The 17,861-nt window shown below is 37.3% G+C and overlaps 1 protein-coding gene across 5 annotated transcripts in view; it reads left to right on the forward strand.

Annotated features, from left to right (window-relative positions):
- ATRNL1 (attractin like 1) overlaps positions 1–17,861 on the forward strand; it is a 513,588-nt gene that overhangs the window by 37,214 nt on the left and 458,513 nt on the right. For all 5 annotated transcript variants that reach the window (XM_030487970.1, XM_030487973.1, XM_030487971.1 and 2 more), the window contains exons 2-5: positions 4,933–5,016; positions 7,010–7,123; positions 9,023–9,151; positions 12,403–12,611. In XM_030487970.1, coding sequence (XP_030343830.1) covers positions 4,933–5,016; positions 7,010–7,123; positions 9,023–9,151; positions 12,403–12,611 — 536 coding nt within the window. The remainder of the gene's footprint in view (positions 1–4,932; positions 5,017–7,009; positions 7,124–9,022; positions 9,152–12,402; positions 12,612–17,861) is intronic.

Here is a 17,861-nt window from a genome sequence, read left to right on the forward strand (position 1 = left end):
TCATCCAGCGCCTCATAGAATTCTGAAATGTGACACTAAGTAATACAGAGAAAAATGGACCTCTTCATAAGTGCTGCTTTTATTTCACAGTGAATAGTTGTAATATTATGAATGTGCTTTATTCTTTGTTTCTCCTATATACCTGTATTATAAATCAGACCTCTGTCTGCCCATCTACCAGCAGTTTTGTGGATCTTTGAGGCTGATGACAGAAAATACCCAATGGCTTCTCTGATTTAAATTAGTGCCCCTGCCTGAAAGATCTGGCGACGCTGTTCTTTTGCTAGAAGATACAGGAAATGGCATGACTGCATTTTTCACAGATATATAAATATTAGAGCCAGGAAGGGCCATTTTAATAACCTGCTCTGACATCTTATGTATTGCAGGCCATAGATTTCATGCTTCATTTGGACCAATAATTTCTGACTGAACTAGAACGTAACTTTTCTCTTTCCTTGAAATGCATCAGTCTTGATTTAAAGTCTCTGCAGTGATAAATATAAATGTTACCACTTTAAATTCTAACTCAATTGTATTTGCCATAGTTTTATAACAGCAGTAATACTCCAGGGGAATATAGATAGATATTCCTTTGTTGCATGTTACGGTTGCCTTGTGTAGACTTGAGCCTTTAGCTCTTGCATTTCTGGTGTGTCTGTCTGCTAGATGAAACAACCTATAGTGCCATCTATCCTTCACATAAGCTATTGTAGACTGATTAGCTTGGTGACTAATCTGTCAATAAGGCTTCTGAATGTCTTTGTTGTGCAGCATCCTGACTTCTGTCTATAATTTGGTAGATGTGTTTTACAATATACAGAGAAGGGAAGTGTTCTCTTGGCGCACACCTCTAATTCTTTATAGGCTTTGATTATAACCCTGCCAACTAAAAAAATATTGTGGTGTTTATGAAAGCTGACGTGCAATTTAAAATGACAGAATGACAATATACAACATCAGCTGTTCCCCTGTGCATTCTGTTTAGAAAGCTGGAGTCTGGGTGTGATAAACCTGTGGTGGGTAAGCAGCCACACGAATTGTTCTGGCTGTCTCCTCATCCTTTATGCACTCTCAGCAATGAGCAAGGAATGGGGTGCGTCATGTAGGCATCGTTCTGGCTATTCCACTTTGTTACTGAAGAGTGTGTTGTCATGTTGGCCCATCTGGTTTTTGGTTATTCGACAGGATCCCTGTTAGTCACAGAGGAAAACTATGCCTATGAATACCTAGCTTTATGTGGTAGAGAATATTGTCCTTGATTTGGTAAGAGGTTACGTGAAAGTAGTACTGTTGATCCATGTGTTAGTTATGGGATTTGGTATTTGATAACATTGGGAAAGAAAAATGATACAGAAAAGTTCTTGGTATGATTCAAGAAACTTACAGTAATACCACTCTGTCTTGCTATGAATTTATTTTAAATAGAACAGCCCCTTTATCTTCCCGTTTTCCGTAACCATTATTGCAACGCGATGTCGTGCTCTTATTTATTCTTTACTTTTTTTCAGCAAAGTGCAGTAGCTGCTTCAGAGGGTATCTACTCTTCTGAAAGAAACTATTTATCAAAAAATTATCAGCCTAGGTGACAAGGGAAATTGTTTGCGCTTTACTAGTGCCAAAGGGCTGATCTAATAAAAACAACTCTTGTAAGTCACCTCCACTGCATTATACAGCTACTAAGAAGGCAATGGTCATGACTGCAAATGAGTACTGGTGATATTTCACACTTATTACAGCAAAATAAATGTTCTCTGGCTTGCTATGTAAGACTTTACGTCTGTATATAAACCATATAATAACACTACAATTATTTTGATTGGAGTTTGATACATTACTGCCTTTTCTTAATAAATTAATTACTTCGGTCTAGCACACACTCTAACATAGGATCTGCTCCTGTAATCAGCTTTACTGAGGTTCTGCTAGGGGGCCAAGCATCATTAACTTTGTATCAAAATCAGTGATGTGTAACTTAGACCTCCAAGATATATGTTGATATTATGTTCAGTATTGTCCAAACAATATAATTAATGTTATATTAATATAAGCCAGAAATAGCCCTGAAAAACCTTTTTCTCATGTGTGTAAACATCAAAGTGTACTTTTAGGTTAAGTTGATGTTGCTCAGCAATAAGAAATATTATAAACTTAAACTATGTTCTTCTTTCTTCAAACAAAAGTATCCTGTGGCCAGGCCCTGATTCACATGAGAGCACTAGGCAGGAGCACGGTTAGCCTCTTAGCTGTGGCTTCTCCAGTGTGCAGCAGGGAGGAGTGTGAATTACCAGCCATGCCTCTCATCAGTCTTTGCTTTGCTTTGAGCTACACCAGCATTTGTGTAGCACTTCCCAGGAACCAGTGCTTTTGGGGAGTGGGGTACTGCAGCGTTCAGACCAGCTCAGTGTATCAGGTTTTATTAGAGAAGCTTTCTCTCAGTCTGTTGCTCATCTTACCAGTTGTTTATCTGTTTTTCTTTGTTTTATGCAGAAAAAGCAAATACTTGGGTGCTTTTTATACCTTGACAATGTTTCAAAGTACAATTATTAGAACAGCTCCCCATATTAGAGAGCTTTGTCCCATTTCATCAAAAGGAAAATGTGTGGAGTAAAGATCTTCAAACTACCAGTGGTTTGGAACAGAGTGGCTTACAATGTGCCTAAACTGATGCAAGTTCTTGTAGGACAAGTGAAGGAACTGCTTAAAAACCTAATAGTTTGCATGGAACTTGTCTCAGAAATTCTTTCATGCTCCCTTGTATTTATTTCCTTTCCACATGTTTATAGTTTTATGCTTAGAATTACTACATCTCTGTTAAGAAATATGCAGTTAGTGTTTGATACGAGTTCAAATGTAAGTAATTTGAATAGATGAAGTAGGGAATATTTTTGGTGTATACAGTTTCAAAGATAGCAGGATAGCAGATACTGAATTCCTCGTCAGCTGGACTCCTGGTGAGAAAACTTAGCTGTGATTTGGTCAGCTTGTTCGGTGTGGTCTCTGGGTTTAGATCTAGTGTATTGATTTAGTTAAAAAAAAACCCACCCCAAAAACTGAAACAAAGCGGAAAAAACCCAATATGTGATACTTATTCTTAATGATTATCTTTCCACACTGCAGTGGATGAAATGAGCCTTTTCTGAATGTGTATTTCTATTTGTTGTCATTGTTGTAAAATTTTAAAGAGCAGGATGGTCAATTTTCCCAGTGGAGTAAGGCCACCAGAGATGAGTGTTTAAGGCCTGAGCTATAGAACATAATCATAAAGGATGCACAAAATGGGGTAAATTAGTGAAGTGACAGTGCGCTGAAGATACTAAACTCTTTTAGAAAGCTTTTATGTTAATAGATTATTGAATTTCATCTGCGATTTTATTGCTCTGTGTAGATTAATGTGAAGTAATATAGATGAATGGAGGAAAAAGGTTCTATTTCTGTTAAATGAATTTCTGTAAAGAATCTTAATCCACCTATTATCACTCAGAAAAAAGCTATAACAGCTAGTTGTGTTTAAAGTGTCAGAATAGTAGTTGTTGAAATTGCAAATAAAATGTTAAGATGGGAATAGAGAGCAAAGTGGAAATCATTATTTGAATACTATACAGATTCATGTTTCACTTGCATCTTGAACACAATATGCTGATCTCTGCATCTCAGGATATAGGAGAATAACGAAGAAACAGCGAAGGTAATGAGCAAGGATTTCTCAGAGGATAGTGGAGAAAAGAGGGGGGAAACAACACAGGCCATTACATTTTGAGTGGAATAAAGCATGTGAATTGGGTAGTGTTGTTCATCATCTCATCTTAATACCAGACCTCTGTGGAGAGGACAAAACCAGTTGAGATGTGTCTTCATATGTGTATGGAAATGATTCCTGCAGGGCAATCTAGATACTGCTAGTTTATTTGCATTAACATGGGCAAACTCCTAGAAGTGTTAACCCAAAATCAATAGAAAGGAACATCCTCTGGCTGAGAATGTCTCTGGGCTGCAAATTGTTGAAGGTGGTATAATGCTGTAGGGAGTATCTGTAGGGATTAGAATTCTTTCCTGTGTATCCTTTACTGTGTATTTACGGAGTATTCTTTACTGTGAGGGTGTTGAGACATTAGAACAGTTGAGACAAAGAAGCTGTGGCTGCCCCATCCCTGGCAGTGTTCAAGGCCAGGATGGACACAGGGGCTTGGAGCAACCTGCTCTAGTGGAAGGTGTCCCTGCCCGTGGTAGGGGGTTGGGACTGGATGAGCTTTACAGTCCCTTCCAACCCAAACCAGTCTGGGATTCTATATCCACTGTCAGAGACAGGCTACTGGGCTACTGTTGTCGTTTTGGTCTGACCTTTCATAGCTGTTCATATGCATTTTATTTAGTTTCTGCGTAGTCCGGTGTGGATCTGCTTTCCCGTGTCTCATCACTGACCAGGAATAAGAGAGGGTCAGGCTGGCAGATATGCTTATTTAAATTAATAATTTATGCCTTAGTTTCTGTTGATCTAGAACAGTTTTCCCACTGCTGCTGTGGTTTAATTTCAGAAGTAAGTTGTAAGGCAATGGTAAAAGAAACAAGCAAACCAAACCAAAATACTCTTGAAGAGAAACACCCTTATGTTGGCTTGGATCCATTTTGTCTGAAGGAGAATTTAAATTATACATAGTATTTGCTTGCTACTGAACTAGAAAATTTTAGAAGTCTTGCGATTGCTGAGGGGAAGAATGTACATCCAGTGATGTAGAATAACCAGAATTCTCATTTTTAAGAGCAAAAGTAGTGTGAAAAGAAACATGAAGAGAGACTTGACTCTTCACTCTGCCCTCCCTTTCAAATATTTCAATTTTCTTTCCAGCCAGAAAGAATCTGATGGCATGTTGATGATGTGTCTTCTGTTGTGTTGTGTCTGGTTTATTAAAGCACTGTTTTTTTCTCTTGTAGGTTAACAGAACCTTCTGGATATTTAACAGATGGACCAATAAATTATAAATATAAAACTAAATGTACATGGTTAATTGAAGGATAGTAAGTATTTATTTTCATAGCTTACATTTTCTGACAGTTTGATACTGTGTATTCTAGAGATCTAAGGAACTCCTCAAGTAGAAACTTCATCTGGATACAATATAAACAGGTTTTTTTTTTTTTTTTGCTTCTTTCTGTTTAAATGCTATAAAGTTAAAAGAAGCAAAAATGAAATAGGATTTTCAGTATTGCTCAGCTGGCCAAATTCCATTTCCATTCACACTGCTGGCAAAAGTTAGGCTGACATTGGCATTTGGCCAGTGCTGCAAGCTCTCAAAACCCTATGATAAATTTGTTGCCTGTTTGTGTACCTTTACATAAGTTCCAAATGCAGTTACAGAATCCTATTATTTAACTCATTATCTTACCTATTTATCTTATTTAACTCATATGGGTGATAAATCAGGAATGGCTTCAAGTACAGAATGCTTCCAGGCTCAGGATAATTATTCAGTTCCATGTTGCTCAAAAGTTACTGTTTCTATAAAGTATTTCCTCTTTCATTCTAGTGTTCCTCCTGTACTTAATTTTAAAATCACATTATGCCCTCAGTTTATACAGTTTAGATGTTTCATGTCTGTTGCCAATGTTTCAGTTTATACAGCACAAACACACAGACGTGCGCAAAGAAATGATGAATGCACTGGTATGGCTCAACTGGTAAAGGCACAAATTTGTTAAAGTTTAGTGGAACTTTCTTCCCACCAGGTCATGGTGTGAGGATTTCACTGAAGCATTTAGCAAGATTGGAATTCTACTAATGTTCTAGAAGCAAATAGCCCCCTTCTCTATTTTCATATTGTCATAATTTCAACTACCTTAGATGGCTGCTCTGTTGCTGCAGTTGAGTGATGGTCTATCTGATCTAATTTTGTTCTGCTTACGTGCAGATAGTATTTAAACACCACAGTAATGTAATTGTGGGTAGTTTGCAAAATCATTTAAGTAGAAACTTCAATATCCAGGTGGCCAGGCTACAGCTGAATATCTTTCTGACACAGCCAGACTTTTCTTTTTACCCAGGCTAGCTCAGGAGTATTTGCATTGCACTGCACTGTGCTGAAGTGAAAACATGCCTCAGGACTGTATGCAAGCTCTGCTTTGAAGTTGGTCTTCATTCTGTTCCTCCCCTTTGCAGGAGGTACAGTGGGTAGCTGGAGGAAGCAATGTGCTGCACAGTATGTGGAAGAGTAATGCAAGCCAGTAACATACTGCAAAATGTTAGCGCACAAGGAAGCCCCATATGTATAAGACAATCTTTCTTAAAATGAAACAAGAGCGCTCCCCAAAAGATCTCTCATACACACAAAAAAGCAGTTTTTCAAACTGTACTTGAGCCTGTCAGTAGGGGGTAAAAATAATTAAAATGAAATGAAAGAAAACAATTGTTATGTTGGAATATGAGTCTGCTAATTTTGTCATATGAGAAAATTCCTCTTTCAGAATTCTTACAGTCCTCATCTGGATCTCTACTAAAACGTGGTGAAATATGATTCCTAGGTGTCAGGGGGGACAAGCGGGCAGGGAGAAAACAATATCTTGCTCTAATATTGCTTGCTATTTTTAATTTGTGTGTTAAGATTTTTATCTTCAAAAACTAATACAATACTGGAATGAGGACGCGTAGGTGATTTTTCTCTTAAAAGATTGTTTAAACATCATAGTCCTGGCATTTTAAAGTAAAGCTATTATATTAAAATGGGTTATTGTAATTGTTCTGAATACTGATAAAATCTGGTAAACTTCAGTCTCTTAAATTTAGGGTTTGTTAGACTTGGGACTGACGATATTATTTCTATTAATTATTTTTATTAAGTCTTCTAAGGTAAAGTGAAATATTTGCTCTCTTTGAAATGTTTAGTACTCAAAATGTTTTAATAGAGTTATGCTGCATGATTGATTTTGCTGTAAGTTCTTTATCCTATGAGCTCAATACTTCTGCAAATAATGCTTTATATCAATATTGTGGGTTTTTTTCCCCTTCCTTTTTCAGCCCAAACGCAATACTAAGATTAAGATTTAATCACTTTGCAACAGAATGTAGTTGGGACCATATGTATGTATATGATGGAGATTCAATATATGCACCTTTAATAGCTGTATTTAGGTAAGTGTGTTTATTAGTCTTTTATTCCAAATAGTCGTGTATGGACATTTTTAGTTTGCAGAGAAAAAACCTATCATTAGAAGCTTTAATTTGTTAAATAGCTTGCTTTCTTTTGTTAATGTTGTGGAAGCATTTATGTGAAGGTTTATTAGAATAAATTGCAAAGCACTACTTTTTTTGGTTAGGTGATCATAGCATAAATCCGTTATTTGACTTGTACTTAATGCTGATGTTGCATGGAGTGTTAATGCTTATGGACAGGCAATCAGAAATGTGTTTTCCAGTAGGCTTCCAATAGTGACCCTTGAGTTTTAATGTGCATTAAATGTGGCACTAGCGAACAGTGTCAGCATCTGATCCTGTTTAAGCACAGTTGTAACTTGGGCAATGTTGCACTACATGGAAGTTACAAAATATGGCTGCTAAATGCCTTCTTCATTTCTGAATGAAGAATGAAGACACTTGTTTCAGGGCATTTGATACAAAGGCTATCTTAAGCACTAATTTTGTAACATATTTCCTTAGGTTATCAAACTGGACGTCATTGTGACTAAGTCCTAGTGGGTAAAGTTATCAGTCTTCAAAGTCCTGGCGGAGAGCTCGAATTTGCCATCATCTGAAATGATGGCATTACTTTGCTTTTTGTTATCATTAGGTTATGAGAACTGCTACACAAATACATCTTGTTGTCTAAAACCACAGTGTTATTTTGTAGCAAGGTTTAGAAATAGACAGAAAATCAACAATTAACAAGAGCGGAGTAACTAATATTGAATAAGGACTGATTATTTGCCCTTTAAATGATAATAAACTGTTGAGAGAATTAGGTCCATGCACTCGCTGCATTTCCTGTATATCCAAGAGAGAAAAAAGCAGGGTGCATGAATTTTAACACTTGCCTCCTCCATTCCTGGACTTCACCAAAATTTTTTTTGTTGGTTTATTCCTACCCTTCTGTTAATATTTTGGAAAACATTCCAGAAAGAATATTCTATGCAAGTGGGCTATAGGTTATTAGGGAGAAGGCACAGGGTCCTACTCCTTTGAAGTCAGTAAAAGTTTTATCTTGGGATATCCACTGAGTTCAAAGCTATGTTAAATAAACCAGAAACTCTTTGTGCACACATGCTCTGTGGGGCAGAAATTGTATTTCATTTTGTGTTACAAAATACTGATTGTGCTGCCGAACTTTAATAAATATTAATTGCATAAATGATAGTGCTTTCTCTGAAGTGAACAAAGCTCCTATAACTTTTAAATTATATTGGTGATGTGGCACTGTTTTAGGCAGGTGATCCTTTTTCTTAGTGTTTTAATATGTTGCGTGTTTTTCCTGCTTCAGTCTTTATATGACTGACATATTAGCATCTTTCTAAAACTTCAGAAAGTATTTCCTGTTGAAAACTGCTTTCTCATGGAAATGATCTACTTATACTTTCCAGGTTTGATAATCTTTGATAAGTTAAACTTCTAAAGGTGCAAATATTAGGGGGGTTGGAACTAGATGATCTTAAGATCCTTTCCAACCCTAACTATTCTATGATTCTATTATGTGGAAATGGAACTCGTGCTGAAAGACAGTGATGTTAAGCATCTGTCTGAAGGATGTATATTTGTTTTTTTCAAAGTTAAAATAAGTTTTAAAAATTACATTGACAGAGCATGCGCCCTCAGATGTGAAATTTTGCATTACTGTGTGAGGGAGGAGTTTTTGTTCTGTTTTCCTGGAAAACCCTACGTTACCTCACAGAGGCATGGACACATTTTGCATTCTATACACATTTTGTACTATTGGTTTTTCAAAAATTTGTCAATATAATAATAGAATAGGTGACTCTCTCTTCCTCTCCCTACCATCCCAAGACTGATTAAAAACATTGTTCTCATTTTCTTTTCCAGTGGTCTAATAGTTCCTGAAGTGCGTGGAAATGAAACTGTTCCTGAAGTAGTTACTACATCTGGCTATGCATTGCTACACTTCTTCAGTGATGCTGCTTATAACTTAACTGGATTTAACATTTTTTACTCGTAAGTATGTTTTTAATAAGTCATTACTTTGGTCTTTAGCCTGTCATTTCTCTCAGAAGGATGACCAACCCAGGGAAAGTGTTTGTTCATATATTAATAGCATAAGAGCTATACTTGCTGGCTTTAGAAATACCGAGCTGGGGTTACAATGAGTTGTAATTAAGGTACTAGTTGTGAAAACAAGAAAATGAAAATGAGATAAAAGACATTGTTCTGAGTGAAGCCACATGGCCATTCCAAGACTATGTTTTCCCTATGCCATATGGAACTAGAATGTACTCCTTCCAGTATTTACCCAACACATGTACTTGTCATATGGAATAGAAAGGAGATTATATCTGCTGTCATGTCGATTTGTTTCTCTTGAACTAGAATAAACTGTTGCTGGATTTTGATTGCTGAATGTACTTCTATGGCTTTTGAAACCTTCACTGAAGTCCTACTTCTATTTTTGCGGCAGCCACAAGGGTTTTATTCCATTTGTTCTCCAATTCCTGGGTACTTTCCCCTCCTGTTGTTCATCTCAGTCTGCATTCTGCCTTCATGGTTCTTATCTGCACTGCCTGTCTTCTAGTTACTTGGATGACAAAGTCTAACTATATTTGCTTTCCTCCTATCTGCTTTTCTGTGTCAGCATCTCTAAAGATGCATCCAATGGACCTGAGCCTTTTCCTTCTTGTAGGCACCAGCTGTTGATTGCAACTTCTGTCTCATTTGGAACATGTTTGTGTCACATGATGTGATGTTTCTTTATACCAGATGCTTTAGTTCAGGAGGAGATTACTTGGTCCTGTTGAACCTGTTTCTTCATGTGATGTTTTTCCTATGATTGAAGATACTCTTGTTCTTTTTTTTCAATTCCTTCAGATTCTGAAACACCAATTTTTGGGATGTGGTGGCCAGCACTGCACTTCAAATGTGGAAGTACATGTAATATTTTTGCCATATTCTTTATTGGTTTAAAATTCCTATTTGTGCTTCTCATCATAGCTTTACTCTTGGCAGAAGTCTTTGTTAAATTGTCTATGGAAAGATAGTTTCTGTAATTTGCAGTGGTTTCCCTACCTTTTAACAGTTAATAAATGCCTTTTCAGACTTTGGGGAACCTCACTACATGTGTTATATTGGAAATTGCAATCTAGATGACTGGCTATTTTTGTCAATTGACGTCAGTAAAATGCAGTCACCTGGCAGACTTCTCTGCTGTAATTAGATACATTTTTCAGTGATCCCTGAAGCTTTTATTGCACTTCTTTGTGTTTGTCTTCGGAGCAAATGGCAATATGAGATGGCATTCTTAAGAAATGAATAGATGTGCTCTGCATTCTTTCATGGCTTGGTAATGTGGTGCATGCTACATATTATTACCTAATTTTTTTTGAAGGTTTAAACTAAATAAAAAACCTGCCAGTTTTTAATTCCATTCCACACATAAATCAGGAAATTTTATGTACTCGGCTCCTCTTTCTTTTATTTCAATGGATACTTTTAAAATATGTGTTTGGGTTTTTTTTAATGAGCCAACAGTAACTCTTTATGGTAAAACTTTATGGTACATAAAGATAGAAGTACCTGCATTTGCGTTTTATGGCTGCATTAACTTTTTTCTGTCACTGATCTGTTGCACTGTGCTTCTGTTTCCCTCTTTCTTCCTTGATTTGGTAACCACAAAGCGGTTTTTGACTTTATCTTGGTGGGCTACTCATATCCCTTTATTTTGGGGAAGACACAAGCGCAGCATCTGTGTCTGAAATGCCATGCCAATTGCAGACAATAGTTGCTCCAGAACTCCCTGAGTAAATTTTATGTTCCTTGAAGTCAGGCAACCTGCTTTTAACTCTGCTCATCCAGTTTTTCTTTCTGTTTGAATCCTTAACAAACCTGTTGGAGTGGGAATGTGCCTACTTTTAAACTGGTGTAGCTGCTACTGAAAAGGCTCAACTGTTCACTTTCCTGCAGAACACTCTCGCTGTGAAGTCAGGAGGAGAGTTTCCATAGAGCTGTGGTATACAGCAGTTAATGTCATCAATGGTTTTAATGCTATGTGTGTTAATAGGCAAAGCCCCAGGACGTTTGCAGTTCAGATATGAAATTTTCTTGTTTGGCAATGTAGCAGATTCTGTCCTCTGAGGTGTGAGTCTTCAGAAAATGAAAGCAAGTCTCCTGACTATCCTGCCACAACTACATTTGGCCAAAGTCCAGCCTTGAACAATTCCTTACTAACTTTTTCAGTTTCTTTCTTCGGTAAGAACAAGGAATGCTATGAACAGTATCCAACTCTTGCATCTACAGGGAGGAGTCTGTGTTACCAGCAGGGGTTTGTACTAACAGTTTATTCTGAGTTTCAACCCAGCCCTTTGTGAGTCATCAGAAAGGTTTAAAATCTTTTTTGGACTCCATCAGGCACATACTGCCTGAGATTCTGTTCATGGAAACTCTTGGACCCACATACTTCAAAGTCATTCATCCTTCCTCATCTCCAAGGAATTGCTTGCATTTCTGGAACCAGTTTCCATAGCTTTGCAGTCCCGTTGCCTGTGATCTCACTGTTTTGTAGGGCGTATCACAGAAATGCTAACTCCAATACCGGTCACAAATTTCTTTCAGCCTAATCTTTCCTCTTTCTGCATCTCTGACTGCAGAGTTAAGGAGGCAAGGTTAAGGTAGCTCTGTTATTAAAGATTCAAAGCATCAAAGCATGAAGTGCTACTTGTGAGTGGTTTCAGGGTATTAGCCATCTTGTTGTCTTCCTTACATTGTTTTTCAAATTTTATTCCTCTCAGATGCTGGATGTACTGTTTTATAGCATGGACCAAAGCCACTCAGGGAAACCCTTTAACTGTATGCCTGTGGTGGAGAGTTTAAGGGTTACTGCTCACAGTCACTTCCAGTGTGGATCTTCTTAGAGATAATAAGCATTTAAAGGGACTGACTAGAAAGCTGATACTGGTTCATAAGAAAAAAAAGATGGTGATCGGTCCTGCTGCTTAATGTCAATACTTCTTGTTGAAGTAACAAGGTGTTTGTGATCTTGACTGCATCACAGACTGCATATGTAAGCCTGGATGAAAACCTTTTCAGCTCATGTGCCTTTAAAATCACCATTAAACTTGTATTTTATCAGTACACAGAAATTTTTCAGGGAAAAAATACTTTGTCTAACAAATACTGTTGGAATACTGTCAGATAAAACCACTGTAATGAACTCTTGGCTTTTAATGTCCCTTATTTTATGTTTTGTTTGTTTTCAGAATTAATTCTTGTCCTAATAACTGCTCAGAACATGGAAAGTGCACAACCAGTGTGTCTGTACCAAGCCGGGTGTACTGTGAGTGTGACAAGTATTGGAAAGGAGAAGCCTGTGATATTCCATATTGTAAAGCCAACTGTGGCAGTCCAGATCATGGCTACTGTGATTTGACAGGCGAGAAGCTGTGTGTTTGCAATGATAGCTGGCAAGGTAAGGTTTTGTTACTTGGAATCAAGTTAATCTTTAAAAAAAGACTGCTTTTAATGCATCCTATCTAGAATGCATATTAGCATCTTTAAAGAATAAGCATAAAGGAACAAAATAATGGCTGGAGGAAATTTTCACGTGGACCAAGGTGTGTGTACTTTCATGCCGTAATAGGCTTACAGCTTTGATATTTCTGCAGTATCTTCAGACAGAAAATACCTGAACTAAACTTTCTTGTGGTGGGCATTCTTCTTTTTGGCTCACTCATTTGAAAAAATAATAGCAGTAATTACTCAAGGGTTCCAGGTACTTCTGAAGGCCGAGTTCCTCTATAGCCTAATTCCCTATTCTATTAATTTCTTTATTGCCTAGATAGATTCGATTTTCTTCCCTCCTCTTTCTTAGTGTCTCATCATCACATCATATTTTTAGTGCTTCCTGAAGTAAGTATTCACTGTCTGGCTTTTCATTGTGCATTATTGTAAAGCCTCTCTGAAAAAGGAAGGTAAGCTGTTTTGCTGAGATGATGCAAGAAAGTCTGTGTGGAGACATACTGTGGAGTAATGGGTGTACTATAAGCATGTGCTGTAGTTGACTCCCAGTACCATAAATGTTTCTTACTAAAGATCAATTATTTAAAATGTGTAATTTACTTACTATAATTATACTACATGTTTGTAAATTTTTTTCTTTTTATCCTTTACCAATCCTATTGGAAGTCTCAATTGGATTAGCTTGCTCTGCATTGAAATTGCCATTATTCTCTTAAAAGAAGTATATAAATACCTCCAGATCACTTAGCTGGTATGCCCTCTTCCCATTACTTCCTGCCTCCACTTTGGTTTAATTGCTGTTTCTTTTTGCATGTCAAAGGAAATGACTTTTTTACTCCTATTAGCTGTCACACCTATTAGACCAAAGACACCATGAGATTTAATACATTCCTCTTCTTCATTAATGAAGTTATTCATTAAAAGGCAGTCAGTGCACGCACGGAAAGGAAGTGGGTTAGCAATATGGTCATTGAATGGAAACAGTGCAGACTTGTTACTGAGTCCTTTAGACCCTTCCATGGTTGTAGTGCACAAAAAGAGATCCTGAAAGCTTAATCACTGTAAGGAAGCTGTGAATAGAACTTGCAGCAAGAATATCACCCTTTTATTTGTATATTGGTTCCTTGCAATTTCAGATTCCTGTGTATAAAATGCAGAAAATCACAAATCTTTGGAAGGCTGAACCTTCATTTGACATGCTATAGTCTTCATGAGAAGTTTTGAGCATGAAATTAAATTTAAAGGCTAACTTTCACTGTTAGTGCCTTCCTTTCATCTAGCATTTCTGTGCATAATAGCTTCCTGTTCTTTCCTACAGTGAGTAGGATTATGTACTTTGGTATGCCTTGGATTTTCACTGAACCTACATAGATTTTGATTAATTTTTTTAACATTGTGATTGATGAGCTGGTTGGATACATAAATGTTTTTCCTTATGAAATACAAAACAATAGTAAACTTCCTTTAAGCTCTCTGGGAGATTGCTTCTCTGTTCTAGTAGTTTATTTATCTATTTGCATCTATATTCTATAGTTTCTAAACTGACAGTGCCTTCAAAGTAGGTTATTTGCAATGCTGGAACCATAAATGGTTTTATTTATCTTACTATTCTTGGTGTCTGCCAAGTTTTTCTTGTGTTTGGGAATTCAAACAAGGTGGCTAAAGCAGGGTCTTGATTTCTGTGGTTTTGAAGAGAATTTTAGGTTTTGGGTTTTTCTGAGTATATTTATTCTCTGTATTAAAAAAAATAAAATCGTTGGACTGCATTGAGATGTACAGAAAATAAAATCCATGGTTCAGAATATAAAGGTATTTCCTATTTTCCAACTCGTAGAGTTTCTTTCCTTTACAATGGTGACATCTTGTGGATGTTGGGAAAGGAGCATCTCTGAAGAAAATTTCCCATTTAAAAGTATTCTGAGAAAGAGACGACTATTCTTTGGGAAAGAATAATTGTTTTGATTAAAAATTAGGGTCCTCTTATTAGATACATTTTGTAGAAGAAGGATCTTCTAGCTATTTGCAGTTAACTCTTGGTTGTACAAATACAGACTAAAGCCATGGCAATAACTTCTAGACTTGGAAATCAAATAATGAGAAGAATTTTATTTTTAACAAAAAAGTACATTTAACAAAAGTGTACTCGTTATATGTACTTTTTGTTAAAAGAAAGTACTTTTAAATAATGCTAATAATGTTCAATAATGTTAAACATTTCTGAAATGTTTGGTCTCAGAAGTACATACAGGAAGAAAACAGGTGAATTTAAAATATTCAGGCAACATAAGGGAGGCTGAAGTTTATCTTGAGGAGTGATTCCCTTTGAGTAGTATATCATATTTTGCTGTCCCATTACTGCCAAATCTGTCTTGATATTCTAAAGCAGAATGTATTGATGCTGCTGATACAGGCTGTGGATGTAACTCACAAAAAAAAACCCCAAAGCAAGCTACCTGTTTACTCTCTTTTTCTTTGCTAAGCACAGATAACAAAGAAATGTGGATTTGGCTGAGACAAAAGTGGTGGCTCTTGCACTATTTGACCTGTTTAAGAAGCTGAAAAAGATAGTTTATAGAAAGATGTTACCTTTTGCTGAGCACGTGTTTATAGCCAGCAAATTCTGTCCCTGCCTATGGCAGGGGGTGTTAGAACTAGATGATGGTGAAGGTCCCTTCCAACCCAAACCATTCTGTGAGTCTGGAATTCTCTTTGATATCAGGATCACCGTGTCTTGGATTGTCTCAGGCTGTAAGTGAGCACAGATTGCCAAACAGTTAACTTCCGTAATGGTTTAAAAATTCAGGGTTGTAAACAGTTCCACATTTCTAAAAGGGTTGAGGGAACTATCTTTTGACATGCTGAAAATATTGCTAAATGCAATGAATTTGTTGTATACTTTTTAAAAGTAATATCCCAGGTCTTCTTGATGCAGATGTTCTTTGATTTCTTTTAAGGAGCTTGTTTCAATACACTGTACAGGAAATAACTATCCCACCACATATTAAATAGGTCAAAAACTGTTTTACCGAAGGAATTAAAAATATAGCTACACGTAAAATGCGCAGTAGCCAGGTGCTTACTTGGAGAATTTTCCAGTGACCAGTTTTTGTCTGATGTTAAACATTTTTTGTAAAAGATCTTCATTACTACATATAATGTTTTGTAATAAATTTTTTAGGTAAGATGATCCACTGTGTGATAAATAAAGGAAGATAGTTTCATTTTAAAGGGCTATAAATCATCCAGTTCAAAGTCCTAATTTAGAAACATGTCTTAATATCACTTAATGTAAAGCTGTCTGGGGAAAAAAAACTGTAGGCTGTGTCAGGAAGAGAAAGGCTGCCTTAGAAAGCAGTGATTCTTAGAAGACTTGCAAATCACTGTAGGTAATAATTTGCACATGAGGAATTTTGACTAGAGAAGAAGTGACCCTTTGACAATACAAATTTGAGATTTGTATCTGGGATTTGAGAGAGAACATTGGACTTAATTGGCCTTTTTGGGGACGAGCACTATAGGGAGGGTGTAAACACGAGCAAGAACTCAAGTATGGGCTTGGAGGGCCACGAAGATGCTCTGAGGGCTCACCTATGAAGACAGGCTGGGAGAGTTGGGCTTGTTTAGTCTGGAGAAGAGAAGGCTTAGGGAAGACCTTATAACAGTCTTCCAATCCCTTAAGGGGGCCGACAAGAAATCTGGAGAGGGACGTTTTGTAAGGACGTGTAGTGACAGGACAAGGGGAATGGTTTTAAACTGAAAGAGGGTAGATACAGATTAGTCATTAGGAAGAAATTCTGTAATACGAGAGTGGTGAGACATTGGAAGAGGTTGCCCAGAGAAGCTGTGGCCGCCCCATCTCTGGCAGTGTTCAGGGCCAGGCTGGATGGGGCTTGGAACAACCTGGTCTAGTGGAAGGTGTCCCTGCCCATGGCAGGGCTTGGAACTGGATAAGCTTTAAGGTCCCTTCCAAGCCAAACCATTCTAGGATTCTAAGTCATGCCACAGAATTGATATGCTCACTAGGAAGCAATCTTGTTATCAGGAGATTAAGGAGTTAGTGGTGACTAATGCGTAGTGGGAGTCCTCACTTGAGAGCTCCTGCAGAGGCACAGTATGCGTCCTCTCCCTTGTCCAGGGTGATGTGGGGATGCTCTTGGTGCTGGTACCTTTTGTACTGGCTGTAGATAGGAAAAAGAATGAAAGATTCTGTTGAATTTAAGAGGAACTTTATGGTACTTTGGTCGTTGAACATCAGTATTGTTAGCAAAACAGGGATCTACTAGAGAGGCATTACAGGGTGTGTTTACATTAGTCATCATAGGGTACCTTCAAAGTAAATTTGATCCTCCACGTGTACTGATTTTTGGATGACATTGTGAGGTGGTTCGAAAACACAGGAACTGCATTCCTTTTAGATGAAGCTACACCGGATGAGTTCCAGGGTTGCAGATAACGCAGACCAGCGACAAACAGGCATTCAGTCCTAGGGATCAGATCTAGTCTAAAGTTATAACACCAATAAGAGTTCTGGAATGTGTATAGTTTGTTTCTCCCTGCAGAGCTGCTCCTAGGAGATAAAGATGGAGCAGAAGACCAGATTCTGAAATTAAACTAATTAACTTTGAAATACATCTATTAGAAATTCAGGCAGCTTGAATTTTATAACATCTCTCTAAGGAAAAACGAGCCTTTATGTAAGGAGAAAAGTAAACAATGAAAGTATAAAAGGAGTGTTATGACTACTGCTGTGTAAAATTCAGTGTATTGCCTGGCTCATTACTATGGTGTTTATTCCAACAGCGTCTTGAGTGTGGCCAGTGCTGCTATGTCAGTGTGTGTCTATACTTGACTTAGTTTATCCTAAAATGACAAACGTTTTTCCTCAATGCTGGAATTTAGCAAAGCTGTGTGGTGGTGGCTTATTGAAACCGATGGAGGAAGATTAATATGTAAGCTCAGGCAGTGGCAGTTTGAAATGCAGAACTGCAAAGAGCTTGTGCCAAATGCCGAGATGCCTGAAATTTGGGATTTGGGGCTGTTGCACCTGTTTGTTCTTGAACAGAAAGCACGCAAATACATATTTTCAGATGTATGATTTGCTTTGGAAAAGCCTGGTTTTGGAAGGAAAAAAATATAGAAGCAGGTGTCTTGCAACTCATGTGCCTATGAGAATGCCCTCTTTGTCTAGATCTTACTTTTC

The sequence above is a fragment of the Strigops habroptila genome, chromosome 5 (genome assembly GCF_004027225.2).
Source record: "Strigops habroptila isolate Jane chromosome 5, bStrHab1.2.pri, whole genome shotgun sequence".
Lineage (NCBI taxonomy): Eukaryota > Metazoa > Chordata > Aves > Psittaciformes > Psittacidae > Strigops > Strigops habroptila.